The 17,027-nt window shown below is 44.8% G+C and overlaps 1 protein-coding gene across 1 annotated transcript in view; it reads left to right on the forward strand.

The window, feature by feature from the left end:
- LOC121139388 overlaps positions 1-11,710 on the forward strand; it is a 39,708-nt gene extending 27,998 nt beyond the window's left edge. Inside the window, exon 2 of the mRNA XM_040743131.1 lies at positions 10,302-11,710. Within this exon, the coding sequence (XP_040599065.1) occupies positions 10,888-11,643 (756 nt within the window). The 5' untranslated portion in view covers positions 10,302-10,887 and the 3' untranslated portion in view covers positions 11,644-11,710. The remainder of the gene's footprint in view (positions 1-10,301) is intronic.
- The last annotated feature ends 5,317 nt before the right edge of the window (positions 11,711-17,027 follow it).

Genomic DNA, 17,027 nt, shown 5'->3' on the forward strand with positions numbered 1-17,027 from the left:
GTGGTGCCACCCACGAGTAGGTGAGTCTTGGTTGTATAAAAGCTATCGAGCAAGCCATGAGGAGCCAGCCAGTAAACAACACTTCCCCATGCTGTTGCTTCCGTTCCTGCCTTGACTTCCCTGCCATGCCTTTGATTCATGATGGACTACAAGTTGTAAGCTGAAGTAAACCTGTTCCTCTCTAAGTTGCTTTGATCGTAGCCTTTATTGAAAAAGACAGAAAGCGGTCCCTCTGGCATCATCAGGTAAACAGGCCAGCTTCCCGGCCTGAGTTCCAGAGCCTGCAGATCACCTGGGAACTGCACAGAGCTCCCAATCCCGGCGGGAGCATCAGGTAAACAGGCCAGCTTCCCGGCCTGTGTTCCAGAGCCTGCAGATCGCCTGGGAACTGCACAGAGCTCCCAATCCCGGCGGGAGCAAAGCACCCCAGACTCCAGATCTTCTCTCCCACCAACGATTCCAGGAAAGGAGAGGAGGCTGGGAGTACAGGGAAGTAGCTGTCCCTCTGGCATCATCAGGTAAACAGGCCAGCTTCCCGGCCTGAGTTCCAGAGCCTGCAGATCGCCTGGGAACTGCACAGAGCTCCCAATCCCGGCGGGAGCATCAGGTAAACAGGCCAGCTTCCCGGCCTGTGTTCCAGAGCCTGCAGATCTCCTGGGAACTGCACAGAGCTCCCAATCCCGGCGGGAGCAAAGCACCCCAGACTCCAGATCTTCTCTCCCACCAACGATTCCAGGAAAGGAGAGGAGGCTGGGAGTACAGGGAAGTAGCTGTCCCTCTGGCATCATCAGGTAAACAGGCCAGCTTCCCGGCCTGAGTTCCAGAGCCTGCAGATCGCCTGGGAACTGCACAGAGCTCCCAATCCCGGCGGGAGCATCAGGTAAACAGGCCAGCTTCCCGGCCTGTGTTCCAGAGCCTGCAGATCTCCTGGGAACTGCACAGAGCTCCCAATCCCGGCGGGAGCAAAGCACCCCAGACTCCAGATCTTCTCTCCCACCAACGATTCCAGGAAAGGAGAGGAGGCTGGGAGTACAGGGAAGTAGCTGTCCCTCTGGCATCATCAGGTAAACAGGCCAGCTTCCCGGCCTGAGTTCCAGAGCCTGCAGATCGCCTGGGAACTGCACAGAGCTCCCAATCCCGGCGGGAGCACCAGGTAAACAGGCCAGCTTCCCGGCCTGTGTTCCAGAGCCTGCAGATCGCCTGGGAACTGCACAGAGCTCCCAATCCCGGAGGGAACATCAGGTAAACAGGCCAGCTTCCCGGCCTGTGTTCCAGAGCCTGCAGATCGCCTGGGAACTGCACAGAGCTCCCAATCCCGGCGGGAGCAAAGCACCCCAGACTCCAGATCTTCTCTCCCACCAACGATTCCAGGAAAGGAGAGGAGGCTGGGAGTACAGGGAAGTAGCTGTCCCTCTGGCATCATCAGGTAAACAGGCCAGCTTCCCAGCCTGAGTTCCAGAGCCTGCAGATCGCCTGGGAACTGCACAGAGCTCCCAATCCCGGCGGGAGCCAAGCACCCCAGACTCCAGATCTTCTCTCCCACCAAAGAGACCAGGAAACTACAGGAACCAGGGAGACCAGGGGAGTAGCTGTTCCGGATCAGGTACAACAGGACCCAGCATAGGGTCCAGGGGACCAGGTAGGAGGCTAAGCGCCCCAGATTCCTGTTCTTCTTCTCTACCCACGGACCAGCATTTGGACAAGGCATAGAAGAACCACCAGATTACTGGACTTACTAGCACCCACCAAAAGGGAACTCTGGTCCCCAGACCAGGAAGGGTCTCTTTCTGCACCCACTAAAAGAAGAGATGGGAAAGAGACAATACAAAAACACAGTCAGCAACAGAAAAACAAATATGACACCGCCAGATTCTAGAGACTCCACACCAGCAAGACCCCAATATTCAAACGCGAAGGAAGCAGAAGAGAACGATCTTAAAAGCACTTTCATGAAAATGATAGAGGCCCTAAAAGAGGATATTGGAAAATCCCTCAAAGAAATGGAAGAAAAAACAAACCAAAAAATGCAAGAAATGGAAGAAAAAACAAACCAAAAAATGCAAGAATTGGAAGAAAAAACAAACCAAAAACGGCACGAAATGGAAGAAGAAATGAAGCAAAAAATGCAAGAAATGGAAGAAAAAGCAAAGCAAAAAATGCAAGAATTAGAAGAAGAAACATACCAAATAAGGCAGGAAATGGAAGAAGCAACAAAGCAAAAAATGCAAGAAATGGTAGAAAAAACAAAGCAAAAAATAAAAAAAATGGAGGAAGAAACAAACCAAAAAAGGCAGGAAAGGGAAGAAGAAACAAAGCACAAAATCCAAGAAATGGAACAAAAAGCAAACCAAAAAATGCAAGAAATGGAAGAAAGAACAAACCAAAAAATTCATAAAAGGCAACAAACGGACGAACAGATAAACAGAAAATTGCAAGAAGCAATGCAAATGCTGCAAGGGTTGAAAACTGAAATAGAGACACTAAAAAAAACACAATCTGAAGAAAGGCAGAAAATAGAAAAGCTGGACAAACAGTCAGGCACTACCAATACAAGCATTACCAACAGAATAGAAGAGATGGAAGAGAGAATCTCAAGTGTTGAAGATACATTAGGAGAAATGGATTTATCAACCAAAGAAAACCTTAAATCCAACAAATCCTTAACACAAAACATCCAGGAATTATGGGACACCATGAAAAGACCAAACCTAAGAATAATAGGTATAGAAGAAGGAGAAGAAATCCACCTCAAAGGGGCAGAAGGCATATTCAACAAAATCATAGAAGAAAACTTTCCCAACCTTAAGAAAGACATGCCAATGAAGGTACAAGAAGCCTACAGAACACCAAATAGAGTGGACCACAAAAAAAATCCCCTCGCCACATAATAATCAAGACCCCAAACATACAGAATAAAGAAAGAATATTAAGAGCAGCTAAGGAAAAAGGTCAAGTAACATATAAAGGCAGACCTATCAGAATTACACCTGATTTCTCCATGGAAACTCTGAAAGCCAGAAGGTCCTGGATAGATATTCTACCTACACTAAGAGACCATGGATGCCAGCCCAGACTACTATACCCGGCAAAGCTCTCAATCACTATAGACGGAGAAAACAAGATATTCCATGACAAAACTAGATTCAACCAATATGTGTCCACTAACCCAGCCCTACAGAAAATTTTGGAAGGAAAACTCCAACCCAAGGAAGCTAACTACAACCAGAAAAACATAAGCATTAGAGAATCCTCTCTACCAACAGCCAAAAGAACAAAGGGGCGAAATTCCACCCATAATTCCACCAACAACAACCATCGCAAATCGAAGAAGGATGAGCAATCAATGGTCATTAATATCCCTCAATATTAATGGCCTTAACTCACCCATAAAAAGACACAGACTAGCAGAATGGATTCGAAGACAGAACCCTTCCTTCTGCTGCATACAAGAAACACACCTCACCCTCAAAGACAGACATTACTTGAGAGTTAAAGGTTGGGAAAAAATTTTTCAATCAAATGGACCCAAGAAACAAGCAGGGGTAGCAATCCTAATATCTAACAAACTAGACTTTAAAATAAAATCAATCAAAAGAGATGAAGGAGGTCATTACATACTCATCACTGGTGAAACCCACCAAGACGAAGTGTCTATCCTGAACATCTATGCCCCCAATACAAAGGCATCCACATTCGTTAAAGAAACATTATTAGAACTTAAATCTCATCTAAAGCCCCACACAGTTATAGTGGGAGATTTCAACACACCACTCTCACCACTAGACAAGAATACCAGACAGGAACTCAACAAAGAAGCAAAGGGTCTAATAGAAGTAATGACCCAACTGGGATTAACAGATATCTATAGAACATTTCATCCACATAAAAAAGAATATACCTTCTTCTCACCACCACATGGAACCTTCTCAAAAATCGACCACATACTTGGCAACATATCAAACCTCAGCAGCTACAAAAAAATTGGAATAACTCCATGCATCTTATCAGACCACCATGCCTTAAAACTAGAATTCAACAACAACACAAAGTGCAGAAAACCTACAAACTCATGGAAATTGAATAATGCTCAACTGCACCATCCCTGGGTCAAAGAGGAAATAAAAAAAGAAATTAAAGACTTCCTCGAACTCAATGAGAATGAAGACACAACATACCCAAACCTATGGGACACTTTGAAAGCAGTGCTACGGGGAAGTTCATAGCACTAAGTGCTCACATGAAGAAACAGGAAAACAGTTATACCAGAGAATTAACATCACAGCTAAAAGCTCTAGAACACAAAGAAGCAAACTCCCCCAGGAGGAGTAGACGCCAGGAAATAATCAAATTGAGGGCTGAAATCAACAAAGTAGAAACCAGGAAAACAATACAAAGAATCAATGCAACGAAGAGTTGGTTCTTTGAGAAAATCAACAAGATAGACAAACCTTTGTCCAAACTTACCAAACAGCAGAGAGTGAACACGCAAATTAACAAAATCAGAAATGAAAAGGGGGACATAACAACAGACTCTGAGGAAATCCAGAGAATCATTAGGTCATACTTTGAAAACCTGTACTCCACAAAATTCGAAAATTTAAAGGAAATGGATGACTTCCTGGACAGCTATCATTTGCCAAAACTAAATCAAGAACAGATAAGCAATTTAAATAGACCTATAACCCCTATGGAAATAGAAGCTGTCATCAAAAGTCTCCCAACCAAAAAAAGTCCAGGTCCAGATGGCCTCAGTGCAGAATTCTACCACAAATTCAAAGAACAGCTTATACCAATTCTTCTCAAAGTGTTCCACACAATAGAAGCAGAAGGGTCTTTGCCAAACTCTTTCTATGAGGCTTCAATAACCTTGATCCCCAAGCCACACAAAGATACAACCAAGAAAGAGAACTTCAGACCAATATCCCTCATGAACATTGATGCAAAAATACTCAATAAAATACTGGCAAATCGGATCCAAGAACACATCAAAACAATCATTCACCACGATCAAGTAGGTTTCATCCCAGGGATGCAGGGATGGTTCAACATACGAAAATCCATCAACGTAATCCACCATATAAACAAGCTGAAAAACAAAAATCACATGATCATCTCACTAGATGCTGAAAAAGCCTTTGACAAAATCCAACATCCCTTCATGATAAAGGTCTTGGAGAGATCTGGGATAACAGGGACATACTTAAACATAATAAAAGCCATATACAGTAAACCAACAGCCAACATCAAACTAAATGGACAGAAACTCAACGCAATTCCTCTAAAATCAGGAACAAAACAAGGCTGTCCACTCTCTCCATACCTTTTCAACATGGTACTTGAAGTTCTAGCTATAGCCATACGACAACAAAGGGGGATCAAGGGGATACAAATTGGGAAGGAAGAAGTCAAACTTTCACTGTTTGCAGACGATATGATAGTTTATATCAGTGACCCAAAGAACTCTACCAGGGAACTCTTACAGCTGATTAACACCTTCAGCAAAGTGGCAGGTTACAAGATCAACTCAAGAAAGTCAGTAGCCCTACTATATACAGATGATAAAAGGGCTGAAAGAGAAATCAGAGAAACATCACCCTTTACAATTGCCACAAACAACATAAAATACCTTGGGGTAACGCTAACCAAACAAGTGAAAGACCTGTATCGTAAGAACTTTGAATCTTTAAAGAAAGAAATTAAAGAAGCCCTCAGAAAATGGAAAGATCTCCCATGCTCTTGGATAGGTAGGATCAATGTAGTAAAAATGGCAATCCTGCCAAAAGCAATCTACAGATTCAATGCTATCCCCATTAAAATCCCAGCACAATTCTTCACAGACCTTGAAAGAACAATAATCAATTTTGTATGGAAAAACAAAAGACCCAGGATAGCCAAAACAACCCTGTTCAACAAGGCAACGTCCGGAGGCATCACTATCCCTGACCTCAAGCTCTATTATAGAGCTATAGTCCTGAAAACAGCTTGGTATTGGCACAAAAATAGACAGGCAGACCAATGGAATCGAATTGAAAATCCGGGTATTAACCCACACACGTACGAACATCTGATCTTCGACAAAGAAGCTAAAAATATACAATGGAATAAAGAAAGCATCTTCAACAAATGGTGCTGGCATAATTGGAGACTGGCATGTAGAAAAATGCGGATCGATCCATGTTTATCGCCATGCACAAAACTTAAGTCCAAATGGATCAAAGACCTCAACATAAATCCAGCCACACTGAACCTCTTAGAAGAGAAAGTGGGTGGTACCCTTGAAAGAATTGGTACAGGAGACAGCTTCCTGAACATAACACCAGTAGCACAGACAGTGAGATCAACAATTAATAAATGGGACCTACTGAAACTGAGAAGCTTCTGTAAGGCAAAGGACACAGTCAGCAAGACAAAAAGGCAGCCCACAGAATGGGAAAAAATATTCACTAATCCCACATCTGACAGAGGGTTGATCTCCAAAATTTACAAAGAACTCAAGAAGCAAGTCTCCAAAACAGCAAAGGACCCAATTAAGAAGTGGGCTGCAGAACTAAATAGAGAGTTTTCAATAGAGGAGTCTAAAATGGCTGAGAGGCACTTGAGAAAGTGCTCAACATCCTTAGCCATCCGGGAAATGCAAATCAAAGCAACTCTGAGATACCATCTCACTCCTGTCAGAATGGCTAAAATCAAAAACACCAATGACAATTTATGCTGGAGAGGATGTGGTGAAAGGGGGACACTCCTCCATTGCTGGTGGGAGTGCCAACTGGTTCAGCCACTTTGGAAAGCAGTATGGAGATTCCTCAGAAAAATGGGAATAAACCTACCACAAGACCCAGCAACTGCACTCTTAGGCATATATCCAAAAGATGCCCATTCATATAACAAAGATGTCTGTTCCACTATGTTCATAGCAGCTTTATTTGTAATAGCCAGAACTTGGAAGCAACCTAGATGTCCCTCACCCGAAGAATGGATAGAGAAAATGTGGTACATCTACACAATGGAGTACTATTCAGCAGAAAAAAATAATGGAATCATGAGATTCGCAGGCAAATGGATGACACTAGAAGAAACCATCCTGAGTGAGGTAACCCAGTCACAAAAAGAGAAACATGGCATGTACTCTCTCATATATGGATTTTAGACATAGATCTGGGGAGTGCCAGCCTACAATCCTATTGCCAGAGAGTCTGGGAAACAGAAACTTCATTTACTGGCTGGTTAAGTACTGAGCTGAACTCAAGAAAGCCAGTATCAGAGAGGGAGGACTGATGATCAAAGGGATTAAGACTGGGCTGGTTGAACCCCCAGAAACAGCTGACCAGACAAAGGTTAACTCTTGAATCCCAGGCATCAGCCTGGGAATCCAGCATGGGACTGATCAAGACCCCCTGAATCTGGGTGTCAGTGAGGAGGCCTAGGTAATCTATTGAGCCTTGGACAGCAGATCAGTACCCATCCCAAGTATACACACGGTCTCTGGACTCCCATAGAACAATGTGAGGTGCACTCTCACCCTGAACTCTTGGGGAAGGGTCTAGGCCCTGCCCTATATGAAATGACAGACTATGGACACCCCCATGGAGGGCCTCACCCTCCCTGGGGGAATGAGGGGATAACGGGGGGGGGATGGGGGGAGGGCACAGGAGGAGGGGAGGGAAAGGGAGAGGGACCTCGTACTGACTTGTGAAGCAACCTTGTTTCTTATCTAAATTTAAAATGGAAAATAAAAAAATATTAATATAAAAAAAATAAAAATAAAAATGAAAAAAAAAAAAAAAAAAAAAAAAAAAAAAAGAAAAAGACAGAAAGCAAACTGGACAGCTGTCTTCTCACTGAACCATTTCTAGCCCGAAGGACCCTCTCTCCAGCGTGTTTCCAGTCTCATTGGGAGGCAAGCAGAAGTCACAGTAGTAGCATCCGGTGCTGCCGTCAGAATTCCTGGAGCTTGTGTGATATAGCTTATTTCCAAGACCTCTGGATATTGCCCAGTGGCCTGGTTTCCTCCTCACTGGGTGGTGACTTTCTAGACCCTTGCCTGTGACTCACGTCTGACACTTGCTACTGGTGAAGGTTCGTTTACCGCACATGTACACCGTAGCGGTTCTCAGCTGCACGGTGCATACAACACTCGAGGGTGGCTTTTTCATTCCACAATCCACACCTCTCAATCATCTTTCCTGCCCAGCTGCTACCCAGGTACACACATGTAACATGCTTACCCGATTCTTGGCCCATGTTAGATGCTCAACAAGTAGTTGTTGCAAACATTATTACTGTCTGGGTTGCTTTCGAATGATCACTGTCTGGTTATAGTGTGCTTCTTTATACTTGTACTTTTACATATGCCCCCCCATGTCTAGGGATGTCGAACACTTTTTTGAAAAATGTTATTGTCTATTGGTGTTTCTTCTTTTGAGACCCATTTGTTCATTTAATTAGCCCATTTATTGAATAGCAGCTTTTTTATTTTTGGTGTCTAATTTTTGTAGTTCTTTGTAAATTATGGATGTTACCCCTTATCTGAATTATGGATGGTAAACATTTTATCTCACTCTGTGAGCTGTCTGTCTGGTCCACTGAGAGTTGATTATTCTAGGCAGAAACTTTTTATCTTCATATCCTTAGAGTGAGTTTCTGTACTATTGATGTTCTAGCAGAAATTCCTTGCCTACCCCAATGTCTTAAAAAGTATTTACTGTCCTTCCCCTAGAAATTAAAGGTTTGAATTAAGGTCTTTTGAGTTATTTTTTGTATAGGGTTAAATATATGCATGTGATTCCATACCCCGGATGGTATTTTTTCTAGCATCATGGCCTTTGTTTACATCTGGGTCTTCTATTCTATACTGTTCATCTACCAGTCTGTTTTTATACCAGTGGGCTGTCTTTGTCACTGTGGCTCTGTATTATAATTTGAGGTCAGGTATTGGTATATTTCTAGCTGTGTTCTTTCTTCTTAGGATGCTTTGGCTATTTGTGGTCTTCTGTGGTTCCATATACATTCTTGGATTATTTCTTCTAGAACTGTGAAGTATGACATTGGAGTTTTAATTGGTATTGCACTGAATTTGTGGAAATCTTTTGGTAAGCCGTGCAGAAGCATGGGGAAGGTCTTTCCATCATCCAGTGCCATAGCAGAGATTCACTTTCAAATCTATATTTACTGCTGCTGTATTCACAATAGCCAGGAAATGGAACCAGCTCAGATGTCTACCAGGTGATGATGGAATAATGAGACATGGTAATAGACAAAATGGAATATTATTCAGCTATAAAGAAAAATGAAACTATGAAATTTAAAGGATAATGGATGGACCTAGAAAATATAATTTCAAGTAAGGTAATACAAACTAAAAAAAAATCCCACATATTCTCCCCCATATATGGATCCTAGCTTATAATGTACATGTAAATAGATAGAAGTAGGAATATAGTATAAAATTTATAAAGAAAACTAAGAGAGAGTAGTATGTAGTGATGGAGAAGGACAAAGAATAGACAAAAGGACACATGCGTCATGAAATAGGGTGCATACCTTCCTGCTTCACTCCACTCTCACCCATGCTGGATATATGCATTTAATTCTCTGTGTGCTGATGTAGCAAGAACCATTTTTACATTCCAAACCAATCTAGCATGTGCTCCTCCTCTGAAGCAGTGATTGTGAAAGTCAGGCTTTCTTTCTAATTCCGTTGACCATTAGTGCAATGGGAATTAGGCACAGATAGTTATGAGTACAGTTTTTCACATTTACCCGCTTAGAAAGAATTGATTAATTTTTTTTTGTTCTGGAAGGAGGTGGAATCTATAACCTGAAATTTTTTCATTGATTATTTGGAAATTTCACATCACGAACCCCAAGCACACTCACTTCCCAGTTCTCCCAGGTCCATATCCCCCACCCTCATAACTTCTTCCCACACAGAATAAGAAGGAAGGAGGAGGAAAAGGGGAAGGATGGATGGGGAGGGAGAGGAGGAGGGGGCAGGAGGAGGGGGTGGAGGAGTCCAATTTATGTTGCTCATGTACTCTCTGGAGCATGCTCAAACTCCAGGGGCCATCCCCTGAAAGAAAATGGTCCTTCCCCTTTCACATGCCTTCCAGAAGCCACCCTTCTGGAGAGCTACCCTTCAGCATCTCTATCACAATTTTTAAGAGTTCTCTTCAAAGGCTTTCTGCCCAGGCTATTACTTTGGTGAAGGAGGTTGTCACAGAATCCTTCTATGTCCCTCTTTCTCAACTCTGTGTCTGAGGTGATCAGGGGCATTGCAAAAGCAGATTTCTTGCCCTTTGCAGTCAGCAGGAGCAAGGATCATGGACTTACACATGATTTCTGGTGACAGCATGAACATTCACATGGTGCCTGGTGTCGGTACATGCCACGGACCTTAACATGGACATCAGCATGTCTCTCTGCCACTACATGGACCACGGATACATCATTGCCCTCAGCAACATTACAGGACTCCAGCTGCTGGAGGACCATGGACCCAGACATGACTCTCAGTAGCATCACAGCCCATGGATCACAGCTTCAGGAGGACCATGAACCCAGACATGGCCCTCAGCAGCAACGTGAACATGGACATCACCTTGGTCCCAGGCAGCAGCACAGTCCACTCACATCAACATGCCCCTGGTGGCAGAACAGCCCACGGACATCTGCATGACCTTTAGTGGTAACACAGGTCATCAACACACACCTTGGCTGCAGCAGCACCATGGATGATCAGAAGAACCTGAGACGTCAACACAGCCTGGAGCAGCATACTATGGATACCAAGGCGGCTTGGTAAGGGTTCAGGGGGAGCATGGACCTTAGAGGTCTTTTCAAGAGGTCCAGTCCAGAAAATGAACCACTCCTCACCTTGGACATCCTGTCATGCTGCTCATAGCTAGGGCAATCGTGCGGCTGGGCAGAGAGTTCAGGGGCCGAGTGAGAGCACGAGCTCCAGGCTGCTGTGTTCCGCTCGGTCAGCCCTACGAGGGGGGCAACAGCATGATCCCCTGTCTGCCACAGGCTTCTTCCACACCTGCCTATAGCTCCGCCTCTCGCCACTGCCCACTCACTGCTGTGGCCATCTGTCTTTCCCACCTCGGCAGCACTGGAAACTGTGATGTGTCACATCATATTGTCCAGACAGATTTACATACTGTTGTTCATTACAACAAGTTGTTGGTCTGCCTTAAGGTATCTGGTTTCCGAAGCACCATAAATACTGGACCATCACTGAGATTCCTCTCAGATACCCTGCTGTTGCCCAGAGTCCGGGTGATGGTGCAGCTAGGCAGTGCATCTGGGGGCAGGTTCTATGAGAGCTCCTGGCTACCACACACCTCCCTGCCCTTGATGTCTGCCACCCCAAGGAGGCTTGCCAGGCTCAACCTTTGTGCTTGTAGCCTGTGGGCAGTGCTTTTGTCCCATATTCTCAGTCTCCCAGTGGGGCAAGCAATACAGGCTGCATCTCCATGCTGGAACCTGGGCTTAGGACCGGTCCTTTTCAGCAATGACCTGTTTCCGCAGGAGCCCCAAACTGCCACACATCTCCAGTCATTAGGGCCGGCAGCGACATGGCTCATCAGAAATGACTTTTGTACGTGCAGCCTGCTGGCTGAGACTTGGCAGCGCAGGGTATAGATTTGTCATTCTCCTTGCATGTGGCTCTGTTCTTCCAATTTGGTCAACCCACACTTTAAAGGCGCTACAAACATTTGGCTTTTGTGTGTGTGTGTTTGTTTTGCTTTGTTTTTTTGAGAGGGTTTCTCTCTGTATCTCTGGTTGTCTTTGAACTCAGAGGTTCACCCGCCTTTTGGTTGTTCTGGAGAGCTTATGGGAGCCACAGACTACTTTCCCAGCTAAAGCAGACTCCTCAGAACTCCTTGGCCATGGTGGGGAGGGGGAATTGAGAGAGGGGAGGGGGGGCGAGGGGATGGGTACAGGCACCACCATCTTTTTTTCCCCTATAACCTGAAATTTTCGTCTCTTTTTTTCCATTTAAAATTAAATCAATCTATACAGTGTTATTTAGTATGTAAGCTGCATTGCTCTGTGAGCTGACTAGTGTTTGTCAACACGACACAGCCAGAGTCATCTGGGAAAAGGGCACCACAATTGAGAAGCGCCTCTGCCGGATATCCCTGCGGGCAAGTCTGTGGGGGCATTTTCCTGGCTGGTGATTCATGTGGGAGGTCCCTGCTTGCCGTGGTGCTGCCTGGGTGCTGTAAGAAAGCAGGGTGAGCAATCCATGGAGAGAAAGCCAATAAGCAGCACTCCTACATGATGTCTGCGTTAATTTCTCTCCTGACTCCCCTGTAAACGAAAATAAACCCTTTTCTCTCCAAGCCGCTTTTGGGCACAGTGTTTCATCATGGCAATAGAAACCTAATCTAAGACACTATACATGCAGTAACATATGGTTAAAATGGCCTTTAAAATACCCAAGCACGTGAACTGCTTAGGCCTGTTGTGGCCTCTGCAAACGTGTCCACCATGAGTCACTTCAGTAATCATATGTGTCCCCAAAGAAAACACCGCCTAGGTAAAAGGAAGGTTGGAGGTGAGTTTCCTGTGCTGACAGCCTCCTGGCGAGGCTTTTCCTTTGGAGGATGCTAGAGGACCCAGGTGTCATGTGTATCTGGGGAATGCGTCCTCACACATACCCTGGCCACACTACACGGGAGATGCTCTTCAGCAAATGGTGTCCATGACAGCTGTGAAGACTCTTGGAGCATGGGCACGGGTCCCGCTGTAAGGAGGCTGCTGCCTTTGTGTGTTCAGCCACAGTTCTCAGATCTCTTGCTTTCTGGTGGCTGGCTGTAAGCATTTTCTTCAGGACAAACTTGCTTCGCAGGGTGGTGGAAGAGACTGCGTTGAAAGTCTGGTTGCTGGGCATACAGGATGTGGGCCTCCCGTGCTCCCTGAGTCAGGTCCAGTTATCCAACATGGCTCAGGCTCATAAGCCAGACCCTGTGGGGGTGCTGTTCTGGGCAGGGACCTCCTTGGTGGAGATGTTTGAGGGGATGTGTGGGTGACTAGGCTGAGCCAATTGCAGAGAAGCTACATTTCCAAGGTTCTATCATCTAAGAGGGCAATGGCTCCCAAACCACTTTAAAGGGGCTCTTACTAACACACTCCCCTTTTCTTTTAAAATACAACGATTTCATCCCAATTATTAAAAATAGAATATGAAATCCAAGCAAGGCATCCTGAGGTCAGTGTCTGTCTGTCTGTCTTTCTAAAGTCTCTAATGCAGTAATGGGTCAAATGGTTCAATGCCACAGATCCCTGATGAGAACATACAGGGATACTTGGACTAGAGATAAACTAAACTGGAATATTTGAGAATTGGTTTGCCTCTCCTGGAGCAGAATACTGGTAGTGAATTTACCAGCCAGTGGCCTCTATTTTCCTTTCAGTGATTTCAATAAAACACTGTCACAAAAAAAATTGGAGAAGGAAAATGGTTAATTCAACAGATGCATAGTCCATCATGGGGGAAATACAGGGCAGAGACTCAAGCAGGAACTTGAAGCAGAGACTGTGAAGGAGTGTTCTTTCTGCTTGTTCTCAGATTGGTGCTTAGGTAGCTTTCTTATATAGCTCAGGACCTGCCTAGGGAATGGTGCTGCCCACAGTGTGCTGGGCCCTCCTACATCAATTAACAATCAGACATCCCCAGATGCCTATCACACCCCGGGGATGCTCCAAATGACACTACCTCTCAGATGACTAGGCTGTGGCAAGTTGACACTTTAACTAGGGAACCCTGTAAATCTGAAAGGTGGGGAGGGGAGCAATCTTGAAGAGGTGGGGGAGGAGGAGGAAGTATTAGGCAAGAAGGATACTCTCCTGAGAAACAAAGGGCAAAGGTCCCTTTGATGTAGAAGCCTAGTTTTACTTTTGGGGGGAAATTTGCTGTTTTCGGCAGCTTCAGGTCCATTTTGTCTTTGAATTGCTTTCTTTCCTATCTCAAGTGTTTCATTAGAAACCCTTGCAAAGAAGCTTCTGGAGCCAGAAGACTGTCTCCGGCTGGATCCCACTGAAGTAGCAGCAGGGTCACTGACTGTTTCCCTGAACTAGGGATGTGGTGTGCCAGGGCTGCTGAGGCTGACTGCCGGCCTTGCTGAGCCTGGACCCTGCCTTGATGCGTCAGGATGCAGAGTGGGCCAAGGCAGATGTGTGGGGTGTGGACTTTGGCAGATTTGGCCGCAAGGGCAGAGAAAAGATGACAGTTGGCATGCGTTCTGCAAGTAGACCACAGGAGAGTGGTCACATCATTTGCTGTGCCAGGAGGGAGGCAGAGCAAGTCATACATGACAGCTGAGGAATGAGAAAGCAACCAGCATGTTTCCTCCCTTCCTGTTCCTGCAGCTCCAGGATGACTCGGAATGCCTCCTCCTACTCAGATGTGGGAACCGCTGCCTTCAGGAGGGCTTGTGAAGGAGCCTGTCTTTCCAGCCGGAGCAGCGTGCCTGTAAACACAATGGCTGCTGCTCCATGGACCCCACTGGTGGCATCTTGAGAGAGGTGCAGAATAGGACAAGAATCCTGCCTAGCTGTCTGAACCATGTGCCACACACACCATGGTGGGCAACTTGAACAACAGGAATGGCGATGTCTCTGTGTCCCTATAAAAGTCTCAGGCAGGAGTCTGAACACAGAGGTCAAGGGTGGCAGGGACAAACAACCTGGCTCCTGATTCTTGGTAGGAACCATTCCAAAGGAGCCCCCTCATATCGGGTCTGTAGACCTGCGCTGGGCACAGCTACCAGATGCTCAGGGGCGTGGCAGGGTTCTTTTCTCATGGTAAGCGTGGCACCGGATGTAGGAGCAGCAGTGAATAGATACTGAACTTCAGACACGGGTCCTAGTGTAGTCCACGAAAGAGCTCCAATCCACATGCAACTACCAAGGTGGGTGGGCATTCCCTTCCTTATCAGGAGGAGATTGAAGTTATGGATGATAAGTAGTCTTCTCAAAACAACACAGAGGCTGGGATTGAATTCAGGTAGCCTACTTTCAGATGCTCAGCCAGCGATTAACGTGCGTGCGTGCTTGCGTGCCTGCGTGCGTGTGTGCGTGCGTGCGTGTGTGCGTGCGTGTGTTGCTGGAGCTTAAACTCAGGACTTTATGAATGCTAGGCAATCCCTTTTTATTTTTCACTACTGGCAATATACAATAGAATTGTGTGTTTCTAAACTGTGCTACAGAAAAATATCTAATGGTGTTTTTTTTTTGTAATTTAATTTTTGTGTCATTCTCTCCCTTATATCATGATTCTTATCTACAATGTTGAGGCCTTGGAAACTGGTGTGAATAGATACAGATCAAATGACTCTATTGGTACTTTGAAGTCAAGAAGGCCGTAGAATGAGGTCAAGAATAGATGACAATGATAGATGCTTCTGAGAGATAAGATAATCCATCAGATTAACAATTCAACTTTGTGTGCTAAGGTTGATTTTCCTTATGTACCCATGTGCCCCTGGCACCCTGTTCCCGTTTTAGGATGTAAACAATATTACTAACTTGCATGCACACACAAAAATACACCATATTTAGTGCTGTGCACCTCTCCATGTGTCTTAGTCATGTAGACCTGGATGGTAAGTCCTTTCTGCTTAAGAAACTTTTATGTGAACCTGAGTATGTATCATAATTGTAGAAACCAACCATTTACTAATGATGGACCATGGAGAAATTTATTTTAAACTAATTCTTTGGTATATCTACAATATTAGCTTATTAAAGACAAAAGCAAACTTGCGTAAATACACAAAGGAGTTAAAATTTGGCTGAATGTTTCATGCTGTGGGCCATCCAGCATCAATATTTTGATTTTATAGTTGCTAGTGTGGAAAGTGCCACTTTGCATAGATACAAAGTATAAAATGGAAGCAGTACATTTAGGGGTATTTTATGAACTATTGGGAATTCTACCTTAATTCCAAGCCCACATTCATTCAGTGGTTTTTCTAAAATTTGGTTTTCTCTCATGCAATACATCCCAACTGCAGTTCCCATTCCCTCCACTCTTTTAGTTTCCCTCTCCCCAGATTCACTCCTCTTCTATTTCCCTGAAAAAAAAAAGAGAGCAGGCATCCCAGGAATATCAACAGAACACAAGTTACAATGACACTAGGCACAAACCCTCATATCAGGGCAGAATGAGGCAACCCAGTAGGAAGGAAAGGGTCCCGTGCAGGTAGAAGAGTCAGAGATTCCCCACTCCCACTGTTAGGAGTCCTACAGGAAACACCATGCTACACAACCATAAGGCATATAAGAGGACCTAGCAGAGACCCATACAGGCTCTGTGATTGCCACTCCAGTCTCTGTGAGCCCTTTGAGCCCTGCTTAGTTGAATGTGTAGGCCTTGTTCTCCTGGTGTCCTAGACCCCTTTTATTCCTATAATTTTCCCTCTCCTTCTTCTATGGGGTTCCCTGAGCTCCAAAGGGAGGGACCTGATGGACCTCCAATTTGGGATATTTGTCCACTTAATATTTGGCTGTGAGTCTCTGCATCTGCTCCCATCAGCTACTGGAGGAAGCCTCTCTGATAGCAACTGGACTAGGCACCTGTCTATGAGTATAATATAGTAAGCATATCATTAGGAACCATTTTATTGATTTTTTTTCTATTCTAGATCTCTGAACTATCTAGCCTCTGAACTATCTAGCCTCAAATTAGATCAGTCATTGGTTGGCCATTCCTACAAGTAGTGCACCTACATTATCCCAGCACATCTTGCATGCAGGATAGGTTGCTGGTGGAAAGTTTTGGGGTTGGGTTGGTATCCCAGTCCTACCACTGGAAGTTGCCTGGTTACAGAAGATGGTCAACTCAGGCTCTATATCCTCCATTAGTAGGAATGCTAAGACCAAATTCATTCAGTGATGTATTTTTTTAAATTAAACTCAAGCCAGCAACTCAGTGAACTACCTTTTAGACCAAATATTTTAATCTAATACAATCCAAACTATACCAATTTGATACATGCTGTGAAGGGCTATATGAAGGT

Source organism: Mesocricetus auratus, unplaced genomic scaffold, assembly GCF_017639785.1.
Source record: "Mesocricetus auratus isolate SY011 unplaced genomic scaffold, BCM_Maur_2.0 Super-Scaffold_15014, whole genome shotgun sequence".
Taxonomy (NCBI): Eukaryota; Metazoa; Chordata; class Mammalia; order Rodentia; family Cricetidae; genus Mesocricetus; species Mesocricetus auratus.